Source organism: Heliangelus exortis, chromosome 2, assembly GCF_036169615.1.
Source record: "Heliangelus exortis chromosome 2, bHelExo1.hap1, whole genome shotgun sequence".
NCBI lineage: Eukaryota > Metazoa > Chordata > Aves > Apodiformes > Trochilidae > Heliangelus > Heliangelus exortis.
This window is the reverse complement of record NC_092423.1, coordinates 130,805,782-130,833,376: the sequence shown is the minus strand read 5'-3', so window position 1 is coordinate 130,833,376 and position 27,595 is coordinate 130,805,782. Positions and strand designations below refer to the sequence as shown.

At 45.8% G+C, this 27,595-nt stretch overlaps 1 protein-coding gene across 2 annotated transcripts; it reads left to right on the top strand.

Moving 5' to 3' along the window:
- Positions 1 to 1,981: 1,981 nt before the first annotated feature.
- RRM2B (ribonucleotide reductase regulatory TP53 inducible subunit M2B) lies at positions 1,982 to 22,179 on the top strand. Of its 2 annotated transcripts, XM_071738089.1 has the most exons (9): positions 1,982 to 2,084; positions 6,288 to 6,443; positions 8,057 to 8,173; positions 9,055 to 9,188; positions 10,242 to 10,336; positions 14,880 to 15,013; positions 18,162 to 18,266; positions 19,319 to 19,432; positions 19,914 to 22,168. In XM_071738089.1, exons 1-9 carry the CDS (start codon positions 2,031 to 2,033, stop codon positions 20,064 to 20,066), a joined length of 1,062 nt encoding a protein of 353 aa, XP_071594190.1. In that variant the 5' UTR covers positions 1,982 to 2,030; the 3' UTR covers positions 20,067 to 22,168. The 2 variants fall into 2 exon arrangements, with proteins under 2 accessions (XP_071594190.1, XP_071594189.1); XM_071738088.1 differs by lacking the exon at positions 1,982 to 2,084 and having other exon boundaries at positions 6,251 to 6,443; positions 19,914 to 22,179.
- Positions 22,180 to 27,595: the final 5,416 nt, after the last annotated feature.

Genomic DNA, 27,595 nt, shown 5'->3' with positions numbered 1-27,595 from the left:
ATTCATGCATCTCCCTTTTAAGGCATCTTCACACTTTGCGTTACACACACCAATATATATAATTTGTCGGCATTAATGGGTCATTTGGGCATGATCTACATCGATCAGCATTCCTTTAATCATTTGCTCTGGGCAAAAAAAAGGAATCCCTGATACTCACTAGGCCAACAAGTGGAGCTGTAAATGTCCATGTAAATATGTAAATATTAAGCAACTTGTATGGGTTATCTGTAGGTAATAAAACTTAAAGGCTAACTCAGAGCAGTTAGGCAACAGCAGATGGTGTAAACCCATCTTTTCTCATTCACTCTGTGTGTTTCTGGTACACTGCTCAGTAACAATCTTCCACACTTAGGCAAGTGTTTCTGATCCTCAGAACACTGGATGTAGCTGGTTTTGTCCTTAGGACCAGCACTGTCACCTGTTCTGCAAAAATCATGCCATTGAACTCTCTTCCTGTCCTGCCCTTGTGAGGTTTGCACTCCTCTATGACGACAAAATGCTGCAGGAGGCATATATGGTCCCAAGGAGCCCAGCTTCCATATCCCATGCTTGGGGAAAAAGGGAGAGGGGGAGGTTCCAGTCACTCAGTGGTGGTCAGTTGCCTGTAAAAATATACCTGAAATTCTTAATGACAGAAAACTAACAAAGCCAAACCAAAGGTTAAAAAAGATAACCAAAGGTTATCTTTCTGGAAAAGGATACCAGAATCCCTCAAAGTCCTGAGGTGTGCACTATGTACCTTCCCTGGCTGCAGGGTGGTTGGGAATATGTGTACTGAGGGGCACCAGAGAGCAGTCGTGGGATGGGGCAGTGTCTCAACTCATTGGTACTGAGGAAAACCAGAGTTCCAGGGGCTCCTCCTGTAGGAACCCTTCTAGGCTCTGAGAATTTCTCTTGGTCTCTGTAGAGCAGCTCAGTCCTGCTTGTGTGCTGTATGACTGTCTTGGTGCTCATGGACTTTTAGTTCTCTTTCAGTGATACTTGCTTTTAGCTTTGTGTCTTTGATTTCAGGTCTGCATGACAAACAAGGCCGTACCCACTGGGTGGGGCTTTTTTTTCTATGGATTATTTGATTGTTTTGGTAAATAACCCACGTCTACAGGGAAGGGACCCAAGGGTCTGGCCAGCTTTGGGATGAGGAAGGAAGAGGAAACCACTGACTTCTGATGTTTCCCAGCTCTGGATGAGATCTGCTTGCAAGAAATGACAGAAGCAAACATCCATAGGACTTTCACACGTGGTGTGATCACTCAGGCCCCTGCAAGCACCTCCCAGCTCTACAAATGGTGTCTGTTAAATGCTAGATGGTGTTCTGAAGTCTGTATTAGTTCAGGTTGGATTAAAAGAAGGCTTTCCCTTTCCCTTTCCCTTTCCCTTTCCCTTTCCCTTTCCTTTCCTAGGTTGCTCTTTCTTATACACTTTTAGAGTGGCCACCAGTTTCCCATACTGGAAACTCTGGTTTACGTCTCAGTGTCAGTTCCCGCTATCTTCAACTATACACATTCCTCAGTAAATATTTGCAAAAAAGCAGCTATCTCCCTCTACTTGTTCATCTTTCATTACCATCTTTCAGAAGCTCTATTTTTTACATCTAATTAGGAGGAGTTATTTCTTTTTCTGTGGTTGTTGCTTTGGGTTTTTTTCCTTAAACAGTAAGACCATCCAGTGCAGTCGATGCTCCCCACGCTCTCAGCTTTCGGTTCTCCGTCGGTCAGGGCAGCACCGGAGGCCGGTGGCAGGGCAAGTCGGCACAATCCTACCTGCACTGGTGGCCCCTGAGACCGGGTCTGAGCACCTGGTCCTGCTGGAGACCAGGTTTGGCCGCGCCCGGCTGCCTTGAGCCCAGCGGCGGCTCCCTCCGCCCGCAGCCCAGAACCAGCGCAGGACCCGCTCTTAATCCCTTCTCGTGGGGGACGCAACCGCAGCCGCTGTCCGCCCGCCCCGCCCCGGGTAGGAGGAGCGGCTGCGGCCGTGCCCGTTCCGCCTTCAGCTGCCTCCGCCTTCCCGCGGCCCAGTAGCCGCCGGTCATGGGCGAGCGCCGGGGGGGAGCGGTCGTGCAGGAGGCGGCCGGGCCGCCGCGGGTAAGGCTGGGGCCGGGGGCGATGGGGCAGCGCGGCGGGGGTTCCGGGCGTGCTGCCGTCCGCCGCCGGGGAGCGGTGCCGCGGCCGTGCGGGCGTCTCCGGGAGGCAGCGCGGGCAGAAGCGGAGCCCTGCTCACTGCTGCCGCGTCCCCGGCCTCGCAGGCACCCGCCCGGCTGGGCCCTGCCTGAGCCGCCGGCTCCAGTCGAGCGCCGCGGCCTCCTGCACCGCCGGGACACCGGCAGCTGCCTCCGCCTCCCCGCCGGGCCGGGCCTCCCCCGGCGAGTGCGGGGCTGGTACGGAGGGGTCCCGGCTGCTATGGTGTCACCCCAACCGCCTTGGGCATCTCCTGGCACGGCTCCGTCGCGGCGTTTTACGAAGTCCTGGAAGGGGAGCGAGGTCACCCTCGCGTCCCGTGCCGCCCGGTCTAAGGAGGCCGTATCCTCCGGTACCGTGACCGCGGGGAGCACTGAACCATCATGTACGTGTGGTGAATACACTTGGCTGGGGTTCGGGCCCTGGTCCGGGCCAGGAGCCCGGTGATGACTTGGGCTCACGAAGCTGTGCCCGCCTGCGGCCGGGAAGGCAGAGCTCGTCCCCTCTGCCCCGAGCTGCCCTGGGGGCAGTAGGGGGATTGGGGGATCCTGGTTTCCCCAGGACGCGTCTGAGCACCCTTTGGGGCTTTCCCTGGTGCGATCCTGCAAAGGCTGGCCCAGGTATGAGACGATAATGGATCTTTACAGCAGAGAAACCTGTGTAGTCTTCTCAGCCTTCTATCACTCAGTAGTAGTCAAGTTGCCAAAAACTGGGGCGTTAAATACAAGCCTCAAAGTCTCCCGAGTGTTTCCCTTACACCATTGGCACATAGTGTCCACCAAAAAGAGATGCTGCTGGGGCCTGCCAGGGGCAAACAACAGTACTGTGTGTCCCCTTGGCATGCAGGGCCAGGGGTCTTGTTCTTCTCTGCCCCTGTGCAGCAGAAGCCATCTCTCTCAGGAGTGCTTCACCACCAGCGAAAGGCTGGCCTGAATGAAGCCTTTGGGAGCTCATGGGATGCTCATGCATCCTCTTACTGGGATACAGAAGGGCTCATGGTCAGATACCATGACATGGTACGTGCTACGTCACAGTGCTGGCTCTGCCAGCACCTCTAGCTCTGGTTTTTTTGTTGGTTTTTTTTTTATGCCACTGATACAGGGCATGTAACCAACATACTTGCATGCGTAGCCCAGCAGCTTCTGAGGTGGTGGCTGTACTCATGTATATATGTTAATTATTTCCTAGTTTGCTGAATTTGAAATTAATGGAAAGAGATTCAGTACCGCTAGGCAGTCTTTATTGTCCATGGGATTTACTGGCATCACCAGAAGAGTTTATCTTGAGCTGTGCCCACCAGTTTCAGCTCTTTTATATGTTTGGCCGATGTTGTCTGAACAGAAAGCAGCATGCTTGTATTATTAAATGGAAGCTCTTCATTACTTTGGTGAGTGTTGACTGTTTTGTGTAACATCATAGGATTAAGGACAAGGTTGGGGGTGCAGACTGAAAGCAGGAGTTGTATTGGCCTCATGACTGTTATCTTCTCCAGCTCCCTGTATCTCTCCCAGTGCTGCCTGGGGCCCCGAGAGCAGGGCTTGCTCTTTCAGTGCAAGGTGGTGGCTGCTCTGAAGCCTTGGCACTGATTAGAATGTGCTGTGCAGGTGAAATTTAATGGGAGAACGATCCTCCATGAATTTTCAGCTGAGTTGTACTGAGACATGTACTGGGTTAATGAGCAGGTTAAATCTCTGATAAAACTTTGGATAATATGAAAGGAAATAAAAATGGAGAGACAGGATTGTCTCTAGCCAGGAGGTGCCTTCCTGCCACCTTAGAAATGGAACCTGGGTGTCAAGCTCCTTTCCACTCCACTGGGCTGAGGTTTAAGTATGGTGGTGTCTCATGGGATGACCTTTTATTTTTTCAAAATTAAAAAACTCGCACCTATTTTTTTAAAAAACTTGTGCCTTTTTCCAGTTCTGTGTGGTGGTCCTCAGGGTCATGTCATCTGAGTCTCTGGCTCCTGGAAGCCATCCTTCTGCTTTCCTACCATCAGGGCTCCCCAGAGCATACACACTGCTTCATGGCCTCTTCTCTCATCTTTCTGTCTCACTGTGCACTGACAGTATTCCTGGTGTCTTGATCCCTCTCTCTCTCTGGTCTGCAGTATGGCAGCTGTTAAAGACAATTGGAAAAACAACAAGTGCTTCTTGTCTTAGTGGTCATCTCCATTTTTCCTGCTTTACTGGAACTTTGCTCTTCCTATGCTCTTCCCTTCTGTACACCAGAAGTATTTTTCCAGTTACCTCCTTGCATTATGGGCCTTGCATGCTGGCTTTTGAATAGCTTAGAAACTTCAAGGCAGTTGGTAACTGCTAGTCTGCCTTGTTAGGCTAAAATAACTACTTGGGGATAGTCTGCAGGCAGATAGAAGGATGATGGCTGGTGCAGAAGCAGGTGGAAGTGCTGATTGCAAGGCAGGCCCTGAGAAGGTGTGTGCTGAGGCTGGGCACTGACCCCATAGGGCCCAAATTCTCCCTCTGGCACTTCCAGTGGGTTACTGCAACTGTCTGTGCATCCTAGGAAATACAAAAGGTTTTGCACTCTCATGGCCTTCAGCAGAGACTCAGAGATAATGCTGGGTAATTTGTCTGTTGTAATGGAGTAGTATTTAAAAATATAATAAAGTGGTAAAATTGTAAACCAAAATGTGCTTTGTGATGTGGTTTTTTTGGGAATCTGTGGTATGTATGCTGGCTGTGCAACGTGCAGGTATTTGGTTTTTGTTTGTTTTTTTAAAATGTGAGTGAGGGTATTTTCCAAATTGAAGGGAAGGATTACCCTTTGTCATGTGAGTAGTTACAAGCAGATCGGGTAGGGAAAGGACTTTGGCACCTCCTGGAAAGGTAAAAGCAATGGTGTTCAAAACCTTTTGCTCTGCTGTGGTTAGTTATCCTCTGCAGCAGAGTCAGAGGGATCTTGGGACTGACCCAGGAATATGTCCTCCTGAATCATAGAATCATAGAATAGGCTGGGTTGGAAGGGACCTCAGAGATCATCGAGTCCAACCCTTGAACAACTACCGCCACAGTCACTAGACTATGGCACTGAGTGCCATATCGAGTCGCTTTTTAAATGTCTCCAGGGACGAAGAGTCCACCACCTCCCCAGGCAGCCCGTTCCAATGTCAATGTTCCTGGCTAAGCTTTTGGTCAGTGTGAGTCACCAGCCCGTCTGGAGAGGTTGCACGGTGCTGTCCTGACGCCTCTTCACAACAGTTGTTTTCAGGAGGTTCTTGGTGATATGCCTGGCAGGGATAATGTCTGCCAGCTGGAGGCAAGGTGAGGGCCCAGCTCATGGAGTGCTTCTTTCCATGCTGCAGTTCGCTGACCTGTCTCCTAAATGTCATCTCTCCCCACCTTGGCTGAGCTGGGAGCTCTCTGAGGAGGAACTGTGCATGGGAATTCTCCAGGAGCCTCCTCAGGACCAGGGTGCTGGGGTTGGGTGACTCCAGGCAGGGGTTTCCCTGCTCCTGGAAGGCAAAGCACATGTCTTCATATTGGCACTTGAGGGACTGTCTGGAATCCCTCCTGACCTGCACTGCTGTGCCTTCTGCTCACCACAGGATTGCACACACAAACGTCCATGCAGAGGCTAGAAGTGGCACAGGGCTGTTCCTCTCCCCAATGGGGTTGGTTGCTTTGATCTCCTGGCCTTTTTCAGAAAGTCCATCCATGCCCAAGTGGCTTGATATCAAGTGACTGACTTTGGAGGTAACCTGGGGGTTGAGCCTTGCAGAGCCAAGGTGTGCCTTGTGCCTGTCTCCCCATGTGCAGTGCGGGGGTGGCTGATGTCCTTTCCTGGGGCAGATTTCCTCCTTGCACTGCAGAAGGGCTTCTCCTGGGCACAGAGCTGTTGGGTGCAGCTGTGAGGGGAGGGCTGGGGGTTGGGGTGAGTGGTGCTGGGCAGACAGGCAGTGCTGCCAGCCCAGCAGCAGGAGCACAGATGGAGGGTGAGGGGGTACGTACCCCCAGGATGGGTGGTGTGTTCATCTGGGGGGAACAGGTGGGTGTGTGACATGGGTGGCTTTTGATCTGCACCTTGGGATATGGGGAAGAGGAGGAATAAGTAGCAGCAACTTTAACCAGGGCTATGCTTTACCTTCAGAGCTCTGCTCTGAGTGCTGCTGAAAATGGCTTGGATCCTGACGAGGAACCTCTTCTCAGAAAAAATCCCCGCCGGTTTGTCATCTTCCCCATCCAGTACCCAGACATATGGAAAATGTATAAACAAGCTCAGGCCTCCTTTTGGACAGCTGAAGAGGTGAGTCCTGGGGCCTGTGTTGGCACAAGGTGCTCAGAGAGTGGTCCTGGTGCTTCTTTCCTAGCTCTGCTGCTGGCTTCTGCATTGTAAGGGCTGGAGTTAATTGTGTCTCTGCATGAGGTACCTGCACAAGAGCAGGACTCCCTTCATGGACAGTGGAAAGAAAGCTGCTTCCTCAGGGCCATTCAGGGGAGCTGCTTTAGGTGTTTGGCTTAGGTGAAATTGTATCATGGAGTGTTTCTCTGGTTATAGAGGGGGATGATTTGTGGGCCAGATTACTCCTACACTGCTGTGGAGCAACTTACTCCTTGCCCATGTAAAATAGCCTGGGCAAGAGAATCTGTTCATGTGAGTGCTGTTCTTCATTGTCTTTATTTTCCAGAAAGATGGTGATAATAAGGGACACTTGCTAAAAAGGCTTCTCACTGAGACCTGATTGTCCTGGTTAGATGTTTGCCCAGTGTTACAGTGGAAGTGAGGTTGCTGGTTAGCCAGACCTGAGCAGTACTCAGCTCACTGCACTTGCTACAGTGGAGGCTTCTCTGCTGGTCTGCAGAGAGTACCTGTTGGCTGATCTGTTTATTCTAACTTGAAGCTTCTGTTATCTTTGCTTTTTTGTGAGCAGTGATCTGCAATTGCAGAAGAGTGAGCTGAATGCACTGGCTGGTCCTAAACAGGCCAGAAAGCATTCTGGAATGGCAAAAAGCAGCTGTCTGTAGAAGTGCTGTTATGTTGCTTGCCTGGGAGTCTCAGTGCCCTGTTGCAGTAGAGTTTGATTTAAGCAATTTAAAGAAAAGGCATTTCAACTCCTGGCTGATCAGCATTGCCCTTTTACCATAAATTGGTTCCCCCTTACACTATCCTGCCATCTGTCAGTGAATTTCCAAATGAACTGGAAAGTTAACTGTAAAACTGATATGTGTGTGTATGTGTTGATATGTATATGTAACATGTTTATGTATATCAAAGATACACACGCTGGTTTTTAGGTCTCTTTTTTTTCACATCTGTCCCTACTTAACTGTTTTTGTGTTTCAGAAATCCCTCCCTCCAAGCAAAAAAGGCCTGTGGGAAGGAAGTTGTGGTTTTCTACCATGGCTAGAGTTGAGTCTAGGAGTTGAGAGCAGTTGCACAGCATTTGCACTATGATGTTCTTTGGTAGGATGGAGGTTGAACACCTGTCAAAGGCAAAAGTCCCCTTGGTCCATCTTTCTGGCACACCTGTGTAGAGGTTTTGTGGAGTATGAGCATCTATTTCAAATAGAGCTTAAGGATCTCAGAGTGAGCTTTCGTTACTGCTACATGATAATACTCATGACAAGAATATACTAATGCTTTTCAAAATCTGAATTATATATAATTAAGTAGGCACCGATTTTTATTCCAAATTACAAAAGTGTAAACTGCAAAGCAAAAGTGTTCCTGTTGCAGAGGGTGACAGCAGAACTGCAGTGTGTCTGTTGTCTTTTACAGTAACATGTATTTAAATTCTCTACATGTAAAAATTTGAGAGCACATGCTCTCTGTCTCAGTCATTTGACAAGGCTGCTTCTGTTCTTGAAGGATGAAAAACTTGAAAGGGTAATAACATTTTTCATTTTTCTTTTCATTAGGTTGATTTGTCAAAGGACCTTCCTCATTGGAACAAGCTGAAAGCAGATGAAAAATACTTTATCTCTCACGTTCTGGCATTTTTTGCAGCCAGTGATGGAATAGTAAATGAAAACTTGGTGAGAAAGCTTTACAGCAGGCTTGAACACTTACTCATTTTGTTGTCTTACTGGCTTTTTGGTTTTTTCTCACATTAATGTATAAATTTATTAAATGTGTACTTTTTTCCCCCCCATCATCTCACCTTTGCCAAGGTGAATAAAGTGACTTGTTCTGCTGGGGCCAGTGTCATAGTTAAATCAGATCATCTGTGGTCAGGAAGACTCTAAATCACATCACTCTTAGACACAGTTTTTAAGCTCAGCCTTGTGCCTGGCTGTGTAAACCTGCATTTGTCAATGAATTAATAAACTCACAGATTTCTTCCTGTACATGTGTTAAATGAGAAATAGGGAGGGTTTGTGCCGTTCTCAGTGTTCTTCGTTTCATAGAATGGTTTGGGTTGGAAGGGACCTTAAAGGTTAGCTAGTTCTGGACTGCTGAATGTCTCACCACAGGTTATCAGTGGTGTCTGACTGCAGATGCTCTGTTTAGATCTTGAAGGTCTATAATGTGTAGAATATGTCATAGTATAGATCATATATTGCATGAACACAGCTTTCTGTTTATTTTTTAATGATGAACAAAACGTCTGAGGCATTGTTGACTATGCAGTTTTTACTGTATTGTAATATTGTGCTGTTCTTCTGTGTAAGTGTACTCATGGTTCACTGCAGCTCTCTATCCAGTGTGCACAGCAGACATATTTACTCATGGCTTGCCTGTTTTATTTTCTTCTGCACCACACCTGTCCTCTTGACATATCTGTGAATAAAGCAGGGCTGAGCTGCTCACATGCTTTCTCTGTGGTGGAGATTACTGTCTCCCACATTTAGCTTATAGTACTGTCGTGCAGGACTGGTTTTACTGTACTCATTGCTATGCTTTCTGGTTTTGGTAGGTGGCACGTTTTAGTCAGGAGGTGCAGATCCCAGAAGCTCGTTGTTTCTATGGCTTCCAGATTCTCATTGAGAATGTTCACTCAGAGATGTACAGCTTGCTCATAGACACCTACATCAAAGATCCTGAGCAAAGGTAAACCTCTGGATGTCTTTCCAGACCCATGGGAAATGTATCACTCATGTAGTCCAGTGACACTGTTGTTGGGCAGCAGCAGCAGCAGCAGTCTTTTGTTTCATAGTGACTGGAGGAGCTGGGGATGGTTTCTTAAAGCTTTCAAGGCCTCCATGCCTGACCCCTAAAATGGAGTGAAGTATTACTGACCAACAGACTTGTGTTGGGGTGTCAGAAGGTTAGTTAATGTTTGTATAAACCTTTGGTTTCAGGAAGTGCAGACTATATGAAATGTTGGTAAAGGTTAGAGAAGCTTCTTGTGGTTATTGTGTGAGGTTCTTGCTTTCCCATCAGCAAAGCATCTGCCTCAGCAAATTGAGTTCCCATAATTTAACTGGTGTTTCTAACATACACAATCAGTGTATTGCATCCTTTCAGCTTTTTTGTTGTCTGTGCTTTTTCTCTCAACTTGAACTGGTTATTTTTAAAGTATTGGGTTCTTTGGAGAGCCCTATCACCTTTGTTGATGTGGAAGTCTGGAGAACTTCCTAGTCCAAATGGTAGTACATTTGAAACGAAGCACTTCCCCTCAGAGACTCCATCATGGTGATGGTCAAACAGAGCTTGGTTTCCCAGAGTGGCATCCTATGTGGTGACAGTGGGAGGGCTGCAAGGTTTCCTTCCAGGTGTTTAGGGTGGGAACTGAGCCTGTGCTTGTGGGAATTAGCCAGTTCCTTTTGAGGTTTAGCTCAGGAGGAAGGAAGCAGCTGCCATCTGGATTGAAGTCTGAGAGGCAGCATGGTCTGGTGGGTGGGCAGTCCTGAGATGGGATGCCTGAGTTCACTTCTCATATTTTGACCTTGCATCACCCAAGACCTTGGATTTGTAGCTTTCTGCTCATCTGCCTCCCAGTGCCCTTTCAGAGATCATCCCCCTTTGGGGAGGCAACAGTCTCTTACTCAAACATTCAGAGCCTAGAGTTCCCCTGGGTTCCCCTGTCTGGTGGGCAACCAGGACTGATTTTTACACAAATCACTTATTATTTTGATGTCTTCTCTTTGTTTTATTCTATAGGGATTTCTTATTTAATGCTATTGAAACAATGCCTTGTGTGAAGAAGAAAGCTGACTGGGCTCTGAAATGGGTTGAAGACAGAGAATCCACTTTTGGTATGTAGGTTTTTAAAAACTGGTGTCTGTTGCACATGTCACAAATTAATTCTCTGTGTGTGAGCTGCATCCGTGGAATGCGAGATTAAGTTCTCCACAGGTGAGAAACATCTCATCTGGATCTCTGGTTTAAGTCATTATTTTAGTAATGTAGGAATGGCAGTGCCCACTAGAGTGATATCATGAAAAATCATAGAATCACAGAATCATGGAATTGTTAGGGTTGGAAGGGACCTTAAAGATCATCTAGGTCCATCCCCCTGCCATGGGCAGGGACAGCTCCCACTAGATCAGGTTGCTCAGAGCCCTGTCCAGCCTGGCCTTAAAAACTTGTCAGAGCTTCAACCACCTCCCTGGGCAACCTGTTCTAGTGTCTCACCACCCTCATCATGAAGAACTTTTTCCTAATGTCTGATCTGAATTTACCTCTTGTTTTAATCCATTCCCCCTAGTCCTACCATGACACAAGATCATAGAATCCCTCACCTTGTATGCCCCTTTAAGATACTGGAAGGCTACAATAAGGTCTCCTCAGAGCCTTCTCCTCTCTGGACTGAATAACCCCAGCTCTCTCAGTCTGTCCTCATAGGAGAGGTGCTCCAGCCCCCTGATTATCCTCATGGATGCAGTACTCCAGGTGGGGTCTCACAAGAGTGGAGTAGAGGGGAAGAATCGCTTCTCTTGATCTGCTGGCCACACTGCTCTTCATGCAGCCCAAGATACAACTGGCCTTCTGGGCTGCAAGTGTACACTGACAGCTCATGTTGAGCTTCTTGTCCACCAGTACTCCCAAGTCCTTATCCTGAGACTGCCCAGCCTATAGTTCCCTGGGTCCTCCTTCTTTCTCTTTTTGAAAATGGGGTTATGCTTCCCCTTTTCCAGTCAGTGGGGACTTCACCAGACTGCCATGACTTTTAGAATATAAGAGAGCAGTTTAGCAACCACATCTGCCAGTTCCCTCAGTACCCATGGGTGAATCCCATCAGGTCCCATGGACTTGTACACTTTTAGGTTCTTCAGATGGTCATGAACCTGATCCTCACTTACAATGGGCAGTTCCTTCTTCCAGCCCCTGCCATTATCTCCTGTGACTCTGAGAGTGTGTCTGGAGCCCTTGCCAGTGAAGACTGAGGTAAAGAAGCCATTGAGAACCTCAGCCTTCTCCATATCACTTCTCACTAGCCCTCCCGTTTCCTTTCTGAGGGGCCCTACATTTTCCCTGATCTTCTTTTTACCACCATTAATATACCTATAGACATTTTTGCTATTCCCCTTGATGTCTCTGGGTAGATTTAATTCTAACTGACCTCTGGCTTTCCTAACTTTTCCTAACTTTCCTAGGTCTTGCTGCTTGGGCAGCTTTGTTATATGCCCCCCATTCTATCTGTCCTTTCCTCCACTCTTTGTAAGGTTTGGTTTTGTTTGCCAGTGTGTCCAGGAGCAATCTGCTCATCCAGGCAGATATCCTAGCATTCTTTCCTGCCTTCCTCTTTGTTGGTATGCTTTGCTTCTGGACACAGAGAAGGTAATCCTTGAATACTGACCAGCTTCCCTCCAGTTTCCCTCCATCCCATGGTACTCTGGCCAGCAGATCCCTGAGGTGATCAGTGTCTGCATGCCTGAAGTCCAAGGTCATAAGCTTGGGATACATCCTCGTAGTTGCCCTGAGGCTCTTAAATTCTAGCACTTCATGGTCATTGCTTTTGTGTTTCTCTCTTGTTTTGGTCTTTATACTGAACAACTCCAGTTTCTTCAATTTTTGCTTGTAGATCTTGTTTTCTAGGTGTTACGAATATTTCTTCCAGTTGGCTCTTATTTTGTACTTTACTTTTGAGAGCTGGGCAGTTGAAATCTTGCAAGTCTGGACTTTTTTTGTGGTCATGTTCATATAGACAAATCTGTGTGTGATTTTAGCCATTTTTTGTAACAGCATGACTGAGCCTGGGCAAAAAAAGATTCAGGGGTCATTCATCTCTGGTGTTTCTGGTTTGCTGTTGGAACCAAGTTTCTAGTCTTTATATCTCATTTCAGAGCTGGGGCGCTGGCTCAGCTTCCATGAGCAGGGTGCAGATTATCCTTTCCAGTGTTCTGCATTCAGCTTATGATGTTGACTCTGAAGGATGTTTTGTAGCTAAAGTTAATAGTGGACAGACTCTGGTGAATTTTCTAAACCACATATCCTCTATACTTAGAGGAAATGTAGGAGATGGAGACATTCATCCAGATGAACAAAGTAAATCTGTATATCATTCTTTTGCAGTGTCTGCTGTTCATGGCTCTTGTTTGAGTGGGGTTCTTCGTGTAGGTACAGAACCACAGGATGATAGAATGTCAAGTTGGAAGGGACCTCAAGGATCATCTGGTCCTACCCTTCTAACATTATTGTTTGTATTGCCCTGTCGAGCTGAGACTTAAAACAAGCTTTCCAAAGTGGAGAATGCACCACTTCCCCTGGGAGACCATTCCAATGTCTGACTGTCCTCTTAGTGAAAAACTGTCCTCTTTTATTCGAACGGAATCTCTCCAGGAGCAACTTGTGCCCATTGTCCCTTGTCTTGTCCCTGTGACTCCTTGTAAATAGGGAGTCTCCATCTTCTTTGTAGCCCCTCTTTAAGTACTGGAACATTGTAATAAGGTCTCCCCTAAGCCTTCTCTTCTCCAGGTTGAAGAAATCCAGTTCTCTCAGTCTCTCCTCATATGGCAGGTGCTCTAGTCCTCTGAGCATCCTCATGGCTCTTCTCTGGACCTTCTCCATCCTGTCCACATCCTTTTTGTACAGTGAGGACCAAAACTGAACATGGTACTCCAGGTGCAGTCTCTCCCCAAGTAGAGTGGGATGGTGACTTCTTTGTCTGTGCTGGTGATGCCCTTTTTGGTGCAGCCCAACAGCATTTTGTCTTTCTTTGCTGCTACAGCCCACTGTTTGCTCACGATGAGCCTGTTGTCTGCCAAGACTCCCAGGTCTCTTGTAGCTTCCCCTGTAGATTCTCCTGTCCTCGAGCATCCAGCTGCCTCTCCAGTCTGGCTGTGTTTGCTGTGTTTAGAGTCCCTTCTTCATGTCCTTCATTTGCCTCCCAGCAGCATGGGGTGTGCCAGGTATCAGAAAGTTTCCTAACTGGATAAGCAACCCTCCCAGACTTCACACATCCTCCCTAAAATTCTGTAAAGTATGTTTGTACTCTTCTAGTTTTTCATCTTATTAAGAAAACTTCCCAAGTTTAAAACATTTTGGGGCCCTTAGGTCTCACAGTGATCAAGTATGAGGTACAGTATCTGAACGTGGCTGGCAGGCTTGTGCACTTGCTGTTTCCTTTCAGCTTGGGACCTGCAACAGCATCCCCAAAGCTTTGGTTGATTTCTCACACTGAGAGTTCAATTTCTTTATCTGTTCTGTGGACTCTCAGCCTCCCAGTGGGCACTTGCATTGTGTGGTGCTGCTGCTGGTTGATCTTTGTTTCAGTATAACTCATTTGTACAAGAGGTGGTCAGGCAGAATGTAGTAAAAAACATATTGATATTCATTCTTGTGGTTCATTATATCTGTGTTGTAGGAGCAGCATTTCTCTGCTCCTTTATAGAAGTAACCTAGAAAATTTTTTTGTTTCCAGACAAATTCTTCCCTTTAGTAACTTGTAAGTTCGTGTTGCTCTTTATGCTTTTTTCTTGACTTGAATTTCTTCAGATGAGCCAGCAGATGGCATTTGCATCTTGTAGAGGAAGTGGGACATCTGGCTATTTTGTGGTTATTTTGGTTTTTAAACAGAATTTTTGTATTTAAGCAAAGTTCCTTGCAATTCTCACTGGGAAAAGGCATCAGCACTTGATGCAAAAGCTCTTCATGTTACAATGTACCCAATAACCTTGTGAAGTTGTTTAAATAGAGTACATTGAATGATGTGTCTTCACCAGGCAGTCAGATGGTCTTAGAGTTGGAAGAAATCCTAAAAAGAACAGGGAGAAGTGGGACCAATAATGCTGTGCTTTCCTTGGGTGAAAGGTGTGATTACAGGTTGAATTACATAAATAGTTATTTGTCTCTTGATGAATTATGTTTTGTGTTCTTCCAGTCTTGTAAGAATTTGGTTTCATGTAGGTTCTCAACAAACAGAAACAGAAAACAAACAGAAACAGCGGTGTAGATTTTTTTTTTTTCTTTTTTGCTTAATTTATAAGAGATTAGCTCTTCTGTTTTGTCTTCTATTAGTTACACAGCCATTTTCCTGCCTTTTAGCAAGAAGAGACAAAGGAATACTGATGTCTTTGCCACTTTGGACAATTACATTCTCTCCCTTCTGGCCTGTGCCAGTTTTGGTGGGTGCCCTGGCTCTTCAGTTCTGCTGGAGCTGCCTGTGGTTAAATGCCTGTTGCATGTGTAGTCTTCGTATGCTTTGGGATCTGCTGAAAGATGTGCTCAGATACAGCACCTGGTGCTGCACTGGGGATTGTTCCTCTCCAGCATCTGTCAGTCCAATGCAAATGATGCACCTTGCTGACAAGCAATACACTATTTTATATCTAATTGAAAATGTGTTATGTTAAACAGGTGAGAGAGTGGTTGCCTTTGCTGCTGTTGAAGGCATCTTCTTCTCGGGTTCCTTTGCTGCTATATTTTGGTTGAAGAAGAGAGGCCTGATGCCTGGATTGACTTTCTCCAATGAACTTATTAGCAGAGATGAGGTAATGTGTCATGTCCTACATACAAGTCTGGGAAGGAAAGAGAGTTTCATTGGGCAGGGCAGAATTAGATTCATAAAGATCCCATAGCCTTGCCAGAACAGCTGACCTCTGGTGTCAGGGAGGGTCTGAGGGAAGGTGAAGAGAGAAAAAAGCAGTGTTTGGGTAGGAACCAGTGAAAAAGAGAATCCAGCAGTGAGTAAGAGATAATTATCTATGTATGCTGCAGGCCAGGGAGGTAGTAGAAGACTGAGTAGGTTCTCTGCTACCCAATGTCAGCAGCAGGGTTTTTCAGCAAAGGTGCTGGTTGCCTGCCAGGTACCTGCAGGCCGTGTTCCCTAGATGTTGTCTTCAGTAAACAACCTGTGTCTGCTTTAACATCACCTCCTAAGCAGCACAGAGGAGACTTCATTTCCCCAGAGCAGTCCCCAAACCTGTTTCTCCTGACAGAGGAGCTGTAACTGCTGGCATATAGGAAGACTGGAGACCTGCAAAGAGCAGGTTATCCCCAGAATATTTTTAAAAGTGGAAATAAGCAGACTTCTAGCAATAAGTTACTAATGAACTTAAAGCCTAGGTGGTAGAAATACCTCAGTAGAAATACCTATTTTTAAAGGGAAGAAATTTAAGTATTATCAATACCTCAATGCACAGTATGATCAAAGAGCTGGACTTTTTGGATTTAAAGGGGTGTTTGTTTTCCTGGGCCATGAAGGGAGGCAAAGGCCTGGCTGCCCAAGGACTGGTGCTGGGATGCAGAATGACTGACACCTGGGGGTCATTTTAAGCATCAGCTTTTTTTCTATGAGACATCTCTATATATGTGGAATTGCAGTGTCCCTGGCTGCAGTGGTGGCTGGCTTGGGCAAGGACCTAGCTAGGATGTGATTCTGAGCCTTGCTTTGCCTTAACTTCTTCAGTCAGGTTCAAGCAACCTCCTTGCACCACTCCCCATCTGCCCCATGTTGTGGGTCCCAGAGCATGCAGACAGCCTTCTGCATCCATCACCTGGCCAACTGTGCCCTGGTATTGTTCCTCTCCATGTTCTTGTCTCACTGCACAGCCTGAGGACCTCCTGGGAGGAAGGAGCTACATGTCTGCATTAGAGGGAAGCTCTTCTTAGTTTAAGATGTGATGTGGCTGAGGGGCTGCCTGTCAGCACACTGAATGATGCAGCCCACGTGCTGACAAGTGCCCTTTTTTTCACTGCTTTCTTCACCACTGACTGCCAGTTGGCAGCAGGTGCTTACAGTTGGGAGGTGTTTTTAAGTCAGTGCACAACTTGTGGCACTGACAGCACCGAAAAGTCAGGAAGACCAGTTTTGTGTGCAGGGTAAATATGTTAGTGTTTTGAACTTACCAGAGTTGGTCTAAAAGATTAAAGAGCTTTATCATAATGAAAGTGATCATGAATTAGATAAACTGATTTGAAAGGAATCTTACATGATGCCTATACATTAAAAGACACTTTTGAAATAAGTGTTATGACCAGTAAGCAAAACCAAACAGCTCTTCAGCTTTGACCTTTCTTGTGTGTTCTGTGTCTGTGGCATCACAAACTGATCCATTTGAGCAAGGAAGTATTTGTTTGTTAGAAGGATCCCTTGCAGGTGCATGAGGTGTAAATTTCTCTACACAGCAGTGTAACTCTACTTCTTTGCATTGTCAAACACCAAAAGACTGAGTTTTTCTTGAGCTCTGTTGGCATAATTCCAACTGCAGAGCTGTTGCATAGGGTTGCACACAGCACCTGCATTGAAAAGCAGGAAATGCTGTTACAAAAGCAGTGGCAGTAAAAAGAATCCACAATGGGAAACTACACAAACTGTTTTCTGGTGCACCTGAACAGATCAATGGTTGATGCTCAATATGTGTTTTGAGCTACAGGCTTTGTTGCCAGGATGTTTTTTGAGCTGGTGCATCTCTGATTCTTAAAGGTGCCAAGCTGGAGCACCAGTCAGCAGAGCACACTGGTTGAGGTGAGAAGCCAGGCACATCCTGCATCCAGCTGGTAATTTTGTCCTGGACAAGACCACAGAAAGCCCTGTAGCAGGCAGCTGTCCCTAGAGAAAATGTATTTCCCAGATTATGTTGTTTCAGGACTGTTTCATCACCTGAAGCACAAGGATTTTGTAGCATTCCTGAAAAAGTTTTTACTTCTGGGTTTTGTTTTGAGCCTTATTAACAATAGCACTGGATTGTCTTGTAGCCCATAGTCTGACAAACCCTTCTGACTGGTTTTCACTCCAGATGTGCCCTCCTGGTCCTTCCAGGCTGTAATCATCACCTTGCTGTTGAGAGGACAGAAGGTAGCACAGTGCTACCTTAGTTCAGCAGCTGTGGGTATGGCTGAAAGCAGGGGCTCAAGTGTAGCCAGGAAAGTCCAAACATGAACTAAGGCACCTCTTGGAGCAACTGTCTAGTACTGCCCTCAGGCCCTGACGGATTGCTCATCTCCTGATGTTGTTTTATCCTGGCTGGAGGCTTTTCTGGAAATCTAGGGAATGAACACAATTTACTGGGCTCTGTGTGGGATGGCTGGGAGGTGAAGGTGGGTTGAAATGGGTCATGGAAACCTTAAATATTACAAATCTATGAACATTGGGGTAGCAAATTCCTCAGAGAAATTGCACTTTTTAATCTTGGATTTGATGACTCTAAACTGAATCTTCCTTTCTGAAAGTGCTGTGAGGAGAGAAACAAAGGGAGAAATGCTACTTAAAAGAATTTAAAACAAGTATTCCTCTACAGGTATTTTGAAGCAGAGAACAGGTAAAAATTCTGTGTTAACTGGCAGATAGCTTTGCAGCTCTTGATGTAGGAGTCTTTTTGCAAAAGTGTCTCTGATGGGAGGCCAGGAGCCAGCAGGGCTCTGTGAATCCCTCACGGTGGACCAGGTCTCAAAAATATTTAGCTGAGAAACATGTATGCTGAGTGTCATTTTGGCATAGGTGGCATGTGTTGGATTTTAGGTTTTATTAACTGGGTTGTAAGCTTAAAGTACCCACTACATGTGGTAACATTGAGACTGTCAAAGAAGCAGAAGGCTCCTTAGGAAGCTTCAGCTTGGATGAGGCTGCCTTAGAGTAAGAGCAAACTATGTGGAGGAAGGGAAAAACTTTCTTTTTTTCATTGTTCTCTGTTATTACAGGGTCTACACTGTGATTTTGCATGTTTAATGTTCCATTATTTAGTGAACAGACCATCAGAAGAGCGTGTCTGTGAGATCATCACTAATGCTGTTGAAATTGAGAAGGTAAGCCTGGCTGTGACTGCATCCTGGGCAGCTCAGGACCAGTTCTATATGCAAAAATAAACAAACTAACTTCCAACTCCTGAGATACCATATTTTATACTTGGCATAGGTCTGGATCCTGATGTATTATTCCATCCTTTCCCTCTTCCCTAATGGTGACAGTAGAGTCAGAAACTTTTTGATTCAGCTGTCAGAGAACAGGGAGAAGCTGAAGCTGGCAGCTGGCTTCCTCCTTATTGACAGAAAGGAAGAAAGGCTGTCTTAATTAGTATAGAATTAAAATAATTCCAGTTGGAAGGGAGCCACAACAATCATCTAGTCCAACTGCACTGTCTCTTAGAGAAGAGTTTGTTTACTTATTTCTTTTCAGGATCTTTGTCTCTCCCTACTGTCCTCAGTATATCTGGCCATGATGAGATCTGACTTTTTCTGAGGTTGCTGTCAGTTTCTTTCACTTGAAGTGCTACCCATCAGAAACTAGAAGTTTCTACACTGCTGAGTGTTTGGCAGGATTATAGTTTACTCTTAATTTTTTGTTGTCTTCTAACTACTGTGATGATGGTGAATGCCTCACCTTTGCCTCACACACTGGCAGTTGTTGGATTGGTGCCTAAATACATACATAGCTGAGTTCAGCACTCATATTTATTGCTGTGTTCTCTAATCTGTTATTCTCTGGAAACCAAGGAAATGAGGTTTCTGGATCTATTCCTGCTTCCACTAGTATGGGCTGTGGGTTTTATTGAACTTGGAGCTCAAGCTTGCACGGAAGCTTGGGATCTTATAGAGGGATGGGGGAAAGCAGAAAAGAGGGGTAGTCATAAGAGTTCTTGTAGTTTGTCCAGGAAAACATTCTAAAATAAAGGAAGATACAAACAACTACCAAAACCAGAAGACACTTGTTGAGTTCAGTGATACAAGTTACTTATTCAGAAACTGCCTGGGGAGCCTGGAATATCACAAATTGTGTTACTGTAAAACACAGATGTCTTCTATCCTTTTCCCTTCTTAAATTTCACTTCTCTAAATGTTGTTTGTGTTTTAACTTCCAGGAGTTTCTGACAGAGGCGTTACCTGTAGGTCTGATTGGAATGAATTGCGCTTTGATGAAACAATATATTGAATTTGTTGCAGACCGGTTACTAATGGAGCTTGGGTTCTCAAAGGTAAGAGGTGCAGTTGCCTGAAATGCTGGCCTGCCAGGACAGCCCAGGAGAGCTGTCAGTGCAAAATCACTCTCTTAATGTGCCTGGGAGTGGGCCACATTTAGCACTTGCACTTTCTGTGAGTGACAGCCAAAACCACAGCATTAATATATGTGCTTCACTATTGAAAACAGCAAGAACAATTTAGGCCATTGTTTCCCTTCAGCTGCTCTGCAGGTTTGTAATAAGGGACTTAACACTGTGCCCAAATGCTGCAGTCCTTGGAGGATAATAAGCACCTTGCATGGGTGAACCTCACCATGGACCAAACTCCAGGGAAGTGATAGTGCTGAATTTGTTTTGATGGGTGTCCATGGATTCTACAGCACATTGCAGCAAGGGATGATCTAATTTGAAAGGGTTTGACTATTTTGGTCTTTGGTTTTTTTTAAAGCAATTACCCTGTCAGAATCACCTGTGTAACAATGTTTCCCTTCCCCAGGTCTTTCATGCAGAAAATCCTTTTGATTTCATGGAGAATATTTCTCTGGAAGGAAAAACAAATTTCTTTGAGAAGCGAGTTTCAGAATATCAGCGTTTTGCTGTTATGGCAGAAACCATGGACAATGTCTTCACTCTGGATGCAGATTTTTGATAACTTGGCAAACAAATAGTGACTGTCTCCCTCTCCCCATGTCACCTTCTGCTATGAAGTTGTCTTCTTTTTGTCTCCTGGAATTGGAAACTACTGCTATTTTTTTTCATGTTTTTTCATGTTGTTTGTCCAGTGAGTAAATATATTTGTCTCTGGGGGTCCTTTATAAAAAAATTTATATGGCTTTTTTAGAAGGATGGCCTTTTAAAGATTCCCTTGACTCATCTGCTGTGATTGTTGATTTTAAAAATTACCTGGATGCTACTTTTTAAGACGTTGGTGGTGTTCCAAGAAAGCAAACTGCCTTTACCTCATGTTACAGTATTTTGATCTGAAAACTAGATGAGGTATCACTCCATGTATATAAATGTTGCTATACATTATTTTAATTTCTATTTTTATGTTTATAGAATTGGTCTAGGGTAAAAGCTCTTCCCTTTTGTCCTGCTGCAGATAGAGTAATAAGTGAATGTGGAAAGACATTAATAAGGTATGTAATATAAAATCTTGTTAAGCCTAGGGATACAGTCTCCCCATTAAGGTGGGTCCTGTCTGAAAATGCTTTTACTCTGTTTGCAAACCTGATGCCTGTTGGTAGAAGTTTAAATAAGACACGTAAGTTTTTATCTTACAGCTGTTATTGAGCAGGTCAGTGGACTTTGAATGGTCTTAGAAAAGGCAAAACCGTTTATAGTGGAGAAAAACCACATCCTTTAGTTCTTTGACTTGTGCTGCCTTTTTCCCCGTTTCTCTGAACACGTGCCTTACTAAGCAGAGACTTTACATGTGCTGAGTTGCACCTTGGCATCTGACACTGGAACAGCCAGCTCTGGGTGTTGTCTGTCTCCCCTCTGTTGTGCTGGTTGATAAGATTCTGCCCTTCTTGGTTTCACTTGTGAATTTAGGGGGTGACAAGGCGAAGTATTACAAGGGGTTATCCCTTGAGGTGCTGCAAACACACTGCTGGAGCTATAAGGAAGCACCAGTTATATATGAAGGTACTTCCAGTTGTGTGTTTACTGCGAACCATTGAAACTTGTCACAGAAGAGCTTCTGGAGGAAGATGCTAAACCTTTGAAAAACAAATCTTGAAGCAGTATGGATCAGCAGTATCTTTGCTTTTTCATGCATTTCAGCGTGTGCCTGAAAACTCTTAATTTCTTCATTTCACATGCAGAGAATGAAGCAGTTGAATGGCCAATATACTGCAGTGGTACTTGGGATGGAAGGGATACTCTTCAGTTGTAGGTGAATTATTTGCTAATAGATATGCTCATTTTTTTCAAAGGTGAAGTGGCTGTACATGAACCAGACAGAGGGTTCCACTTTGTTATAGCCAAGCATTTTTTTTCATAATATTAAGCAATTTGTGTAAGAGTTTTTGTAAGTCTGTCTTATATTGCAGACATCTTATGCTGCTTTTGATTGTGCCTGGCATGAGATGACCTGACAGCTCAGGACTTTTGTTGAGGGGGTGCTGGTTTCCCTGCCAGCCCAGATCAGTCATAGCCCTGGGTACCCAAGTTCTATGAAGCAATTCCACTGCCATAGTGTAGTTTCTGCTGAATAATCCTCCCTATAGTAAAAATAAACAGCAAAAATGATTCTTTTTGTTTGATCTCAGTAAAAGATCATGAGTAAATAATGAGCACAGAAACAGGACAGCTTTTTTTTCCTATAGAAGAGCCTGCATCATGTGACACAAAGTATGTGGGGAGGGCAGAGTGGGACTTGGAGAATGCAGAGAAAAGGAACTGTTGTTCCTCTCTAATACCCTGAGACTGCAAGAGAACTATACACTCAGAGGGAAAATCCAGCACCTTTTGGTACTCCTGTGCTGATGGGAGAGAAAGAGAAAATGTTGCAAATGGATCTGTTGTTGGACAAATGGAACTTATTTTTATGTCACTAAAAGTACAAGAAAGCATTTGCTTTGAGTGTTTTGAATTAAGATGAGAGTATGCAGAATATTCAGATATGAAACTGTTATGTCCTCAGGTTCTGTAAATGTATCTGAGATACCAAAGTCTGGCACAACAGCTCCTACTCCATTTGAGTGTAATATGTGTATATAGTTTCAATAAAAGTTAAAAGTGGGAGGAGCATGCCTTTATTTGCTGGTTACATTCTTTCTTGTGAAATCCAAAATTAAGAAATTAGGCTGTGCCAGAGTCAGTCGGTGTTCGCAGGCTGTGGGTTGTGGGAGAAAGTTGTGAGTGCTCCATATACTATCTCGTGCTTTGTGAGCTCTACACTTGTTCTTGTTCTCAGGAATGGGGTTTGCAGTCTAGGAAGCAAACAAATATTTTTATTTTTCTGGAATCTTCTGGCTGAAGGAGAAATTTCTTGGTAGTCCCCTAGACTGAAAGAAAAGGCACTCCAGAAATGTAATTTTGGTGGGAAGTACCTGATACAACAAGGGCATTGTGCTCTCAGTTTGGGTGCCCTGACTGTTGCCTGGGCCCTGGGCAGATGGGCCTGAGGTGGAGGTTCAGACCTGATGGCATCTGCACCCTCAGGGGTGTCAAGTCAGAAGTTTTGTCCCTGCTGCCCCTTTGTGCCTCCTTGACATAAATATGGATGACACAAGATCCCTTCTTCTCCCACCAGTGCTGAGTCTTGGGCAAAAATTATGTAAGGGCACATCAGAGCTCCGCTCAGCCCCTGGCTGGCTGACACTGCTGCTCCACTTGGGCACCTTTCTCCTGTTTGCATTTAAATGCAAACAAAATGCTGTTGTTAAGCAGTAGGTCTGTCCTCCATACCAGCCCCTCTACACCTGCCACAGCAGCACCTTCCTTCTCGGCCTTGTGATGAGATGATCCAGGCTGGCTTTCCTCCTGGTGGAGCCCTTGAGTCAGCCAATATTAATGTTTCTGTCACTGTATTCTCTAGAGCTCCCTCTGGGAGAAACAGTCACTGGAGATGCTGATGTGCTAATAGGATGTGTAGCCAGGAGGATGCTTGTGCGACAGGACTGCTCTGCACTGTGCTCTGCAGAAACAGCCACCAGCATCCTGTGAGCTTCATTCTCTAAATTTGCATCCTGAGGTACATGTCTGGTGCTCACAGACACACACCCTGCACACACACATGAGCAGAGTTCAGGGGAGAAGCCATGGAGTGTCAGGTTTTAGCAAACCCTCTCCCTGGAGCAAAAAGGTAAGGTGGATGCTGTAATATTGCTATTAAAAGATGCTGTTTCTGGTTTGCCAGCAGCTGCCTGCTCCTCTCCTCGCTGCCTGCTCCTCTCCTCACTGCCTGCACACAAATGACTGCAGTGGCACAGTCAGAAGCTTTTCCTGACCCATTGTACTTAATCTGGCTCTAGGAATCAAGACTGCCCAAGCCATGAGGCTCAAGCTGTGCTCTGCTAAACCAGAATGTTAGGCTAAGGTTTTTCAGCTTAAAATACAGGTAAATCTCAGGAATGCTTGTGTTTGGCCAGTGTGGAACACACATGTCAGCTCTGAAGAACAGCAACTGCAACTGTGTAACTGCAGGGACAGGCTTGGGAGTTCCCTGTTGCATTAAGACCCTTCTAATGAAATAAGAGATTAGTGAGTGACAGATACGAGATTTTTGTGACAGGCAGCAGTGCTGACCCAGGGCTCCTGCACTGCAGATCCTTTTTCCCAAATCTTCTTGAAGGGCTTAGCCAGGAACTATCCTTGCCTCTGGACTGCTCTTGCTCTGCCTGAACTACTCATCCCTGCATTGGTTCTGGTGTGGCTGCTGATGGGTTTGCAGGGACAAATTCCTGTCATCAATCCCACTTTTTATTTTCTGTAGTACACAGTTTGGTTAATGTTACTCTCTAGTAAGCTCAGAGTATCAGGAGAGGTACCACATCAAGCTGTGTGGACCAGCCTGGCATCAAGTGTGAGATGTTTGTTTGAGCCATGGGTCAGGCCACCTTTGGGCCTTGGTGGTGCTTGTTCCTTCAGTGAACACCTCTTACTGCAAAGGCAGGAGAAGGTCATCACAGACAGATGATAAAGAATCAATGGATTGATGAAAAGGGTATTTTGGATGCTTTCATGACTTCAGCAGCAGGAACCAACTTTGGCTCCTGTCCTTTGTGTGCTCAGTGAATGTCAGAAAAAATCTGTGCTGGGCACAGTGACTGCTGGATGGCTTGCTATGAGATCTGCTCAGAGCCTGTACCTGCAAGCCCCTCCTAAGCATCATGGCACAACTACTCAGTAGCTACTGGGAAACAAAGCTGCTGGGATGCTGTAAGCAGCTCTGCATGGTGGCTTCTCTGCCCACTCTGCATGGTGGCTGCCATGTGGTGCTGTGACCTTTTGGCCGTGGCTTAGGCTGAAGTCCTGCCTGGCTTGGACTCAACTCTGGCTGAGCCCTGTGTGTGGTACCAGAACCAGAAGAAAGGTTTGTGGAGAAGCTGATAAAAATGGAGGCAGATGCTGACAGGAAACATTTTTGCTTGCTCCAGCTTGGGCTCATGTGGCTGCTGTGGTTTTGGGGGATTTTTTTCAAGTCCACCAAACAAGGGGTTCTGTGTCAGGTCATCCATAAGTGCACTCTTTTTAGTGCAAATCTCTCAAAATCACACTGGAGGCTCTGGGTGAATTTCAGAGTAGTTGCTAGGATTATTTTTTGTTGTCAGGAGATCCAGGAGGAGTGTCAAGAAAAGCCTCACTGTGCAAATACTTTTTACTCACTTGATGAAAGCCTCAGGCATCTCAAGCAAACTTGAACTTAAGAGCCACAGGAAAATTTTGGCTGCCCATTGCTGTATCTTAGCCCTTGGACGTGGTTCAGAAGACATTATGCCCAGGCTGTTTACAGGGAAATGCAAGAACACTTTCCACAGTGGGTGACCTTACACTGCAGGAGTTTATTCAGGCTCTCCACACATGGCTGTGCCTGCAGGTCTGTCACCAAATGGCCTGTCCAGGACTCACTCTGTGCTGACAGCAGTCACCTTCTCTGTCCTCTGCCATGGAGGATCTCCAGAATGGGGAGGGATATTTTGTTCCTTGCACAGGCAGTTTTTGAACAGTTAATCAAAGGCAGGTCTGCCACCTCCTAGGAGAATGGGAAAAGCCCAGGGAAAGGCTGGGGGGTCCTGAAGGCAGTGACATGGCTTGGGTAGGAAAAGTATGACAGGCAAAAGATGTTCTGGTGACAGTGACAGCCAGTTCACTCCTCATTGCTTAGATGCCAGCAGCTGTGCAACTAAGAAGATCATCCTACACAGACGGACTCATGCAGTCACTTGTGTCCTGCACTGGCTTCCCTGGTGACACTATCACCCAAGCTCTGAGGAACCGAATCTCATGGTGGACAGCACAAATATTAACTAATAAATATTCAGTAACACTGATCAATAATTGTGCTACCATCTGCTCAATTGAAAGCCATGGCAGAAGCAGTTTTGAGGACCTGGAAAATCACAAGTGCTGGAAAAATTTATTGCCAGTGCTAAACCTGAGGAGCCTGAAGCAGATGTTGGGGAGCCCTGAGCCTTGAGAGCTTCAGCCCCACCATGACTGTGCCACTCAGAACTTGACTGTGGCAATGGTGATGGACCCAAATCCCTCTGCTCTGAGCCACAGCCCCTCAGTGGAGAGACCCTTGTTCCCCAAAGCAGGGCAGTGTGCATGGGCAAGCCTGGATAGATGCAGGACACAGAAGGCTTTTACATTCTGTCACCGAGAGCATTTGCAACTTTGGATAAAATATGATTCTGTACCAAACTGAGTGTTTCATTACTAGGTCTCGAGCATTTAAAGGCATTTTTCTGGCACTTCACTGGTTTATTTGCTACTGGGTTAACTTTTTCCAAGCACAGATTTGCTTTGAATTGTCCCGTTCCTCGTGGCACAGAGCAGGACTTGGGGTCTCCCTTGGGAGAGTGGCAGCTGTAGGGCAGCTCCTCCAGGGATGGGTCCAGGAAGACTTCAGACACCTTTTGGAACATGGAAAATTCCTCAATGCCTGCCTCTCTCTTGGACACCTCAGTTCTGAAGTAGGAGTTACCAGAGATGTAGGGGTTTAAAGTGAATGTCTAGGAATGCAGGTGGGTTCCTTTGAAACATCTCAGCTGGTGAGTTTTTTTCTGTCTAGCTAGCTATGGAGAAGACTTTCTGCTAGGGAATTTCAGCCAGGTTAGTGAGAAAAAGCTGTTCAGATCTTGGTTGTGGACTCTCGTGGCGTGATAAAACCCATGGTGCAAAGGAGTATGGGTTTAGAGGTACAAAAGTGAGCATTTCTGCCACCAGAGGAGAGGCTTGCCCATCAGTTATTGATTTCTTTTTTCTTTCAATTTGGAGGGAAGTAGTGTGAAATTAGAGCCTATTAGGCTGGCTGGAGAACTGAATGTGTTTATTGAATTACTTCATTCATATCGTGTGTAATTTCCTGCCTCAGAGCTGGGTGTTAGGATGGGTGCTGGCAGAGCTGCCCCACTCCTTGCTGTACCCTCCGTTTCCTGTTTACTTATCCCTCAGCGATCCAAGGGGACCGTGTGTGGAGGGGCCCTGGAGCAATTCCATCCTAAAGCCACTACTGTATACACCATATTTTTGGATGAGCACCTTGGAAAAAAGCATTTCTTGGTTCCTGTCTCCGAGATTCCCATTGTTAAAAGCCCCTTTCATGCAGCTGGACCAGTCTGCTTAACTCCTCTCATTAGCTGAGCAGGATGTAGGGACCAAAAAAGTTTTCCCAGCTTCTCCCTCACTAAGCAAGGGAGTGCTTGAGGGAGAAGCTCACTTGAGGGAGAAGCAAGGGCTTCTCCTGCCTTTGGAGCCACCTTCAATAGGATGGCAGCTGGCTGCTGCCCCAAATCCTGTGGCTTGGCAGAGGTGTGAGCTGCTGAGCCCTCCTCCTTGTTCTCCATGGTCCTCTGGAGCTGTAAGGCAGCAGTAACATCTGTGAGATGCACATCCTGCATCCAGCATGTGTGGGGTATTTTACAGCTCTTGATAGGCTGCTGAGGCCAGAGAAAAGTCATGGGGAAAATCTGCATGCAGCTGCTGTGATAAATACAGACATTTTCACACCAGGATGTGGCCTGTTGCAGGGTCTGCAACAGAAAATCACTGGATAAGAATTCCTCTGTATAATAAGAAGTAATTGTATTTTTAACTCTGTCTTGAAGTTTTGCCATTTCCTTCTGGCTGTATGGTTTTATTTACCCCAGGCCAATCAGATTTATATGGGTTAAAAATATGAGGTTCTTGACAGATGTGTTAAAGCTCTTCTGTCACTTACAATATTAATCTACAGGCACTCTTGCTGCTCCTGTGTTTTGTGGTGTGGTACCTGCATAAGCAAATCTCTTTCTCTGCATCCATTACAGGTAAGTGGCAGCATTAGCACATGCTGATTGTATTTTAAGCTCAAATGGTCTTGCCCAAACCCTGTAAAACAGAGAGCAATTGCTGCCACTTCTTTTTCCTCTGTTTCATGGCTGTTAATTTATTTCCCTGCTGCTGTGTGTAGGTCTAAATTAACAGGGTCTGGCTATTCTCACATCAGCCACACGAAAAGGCCAATTT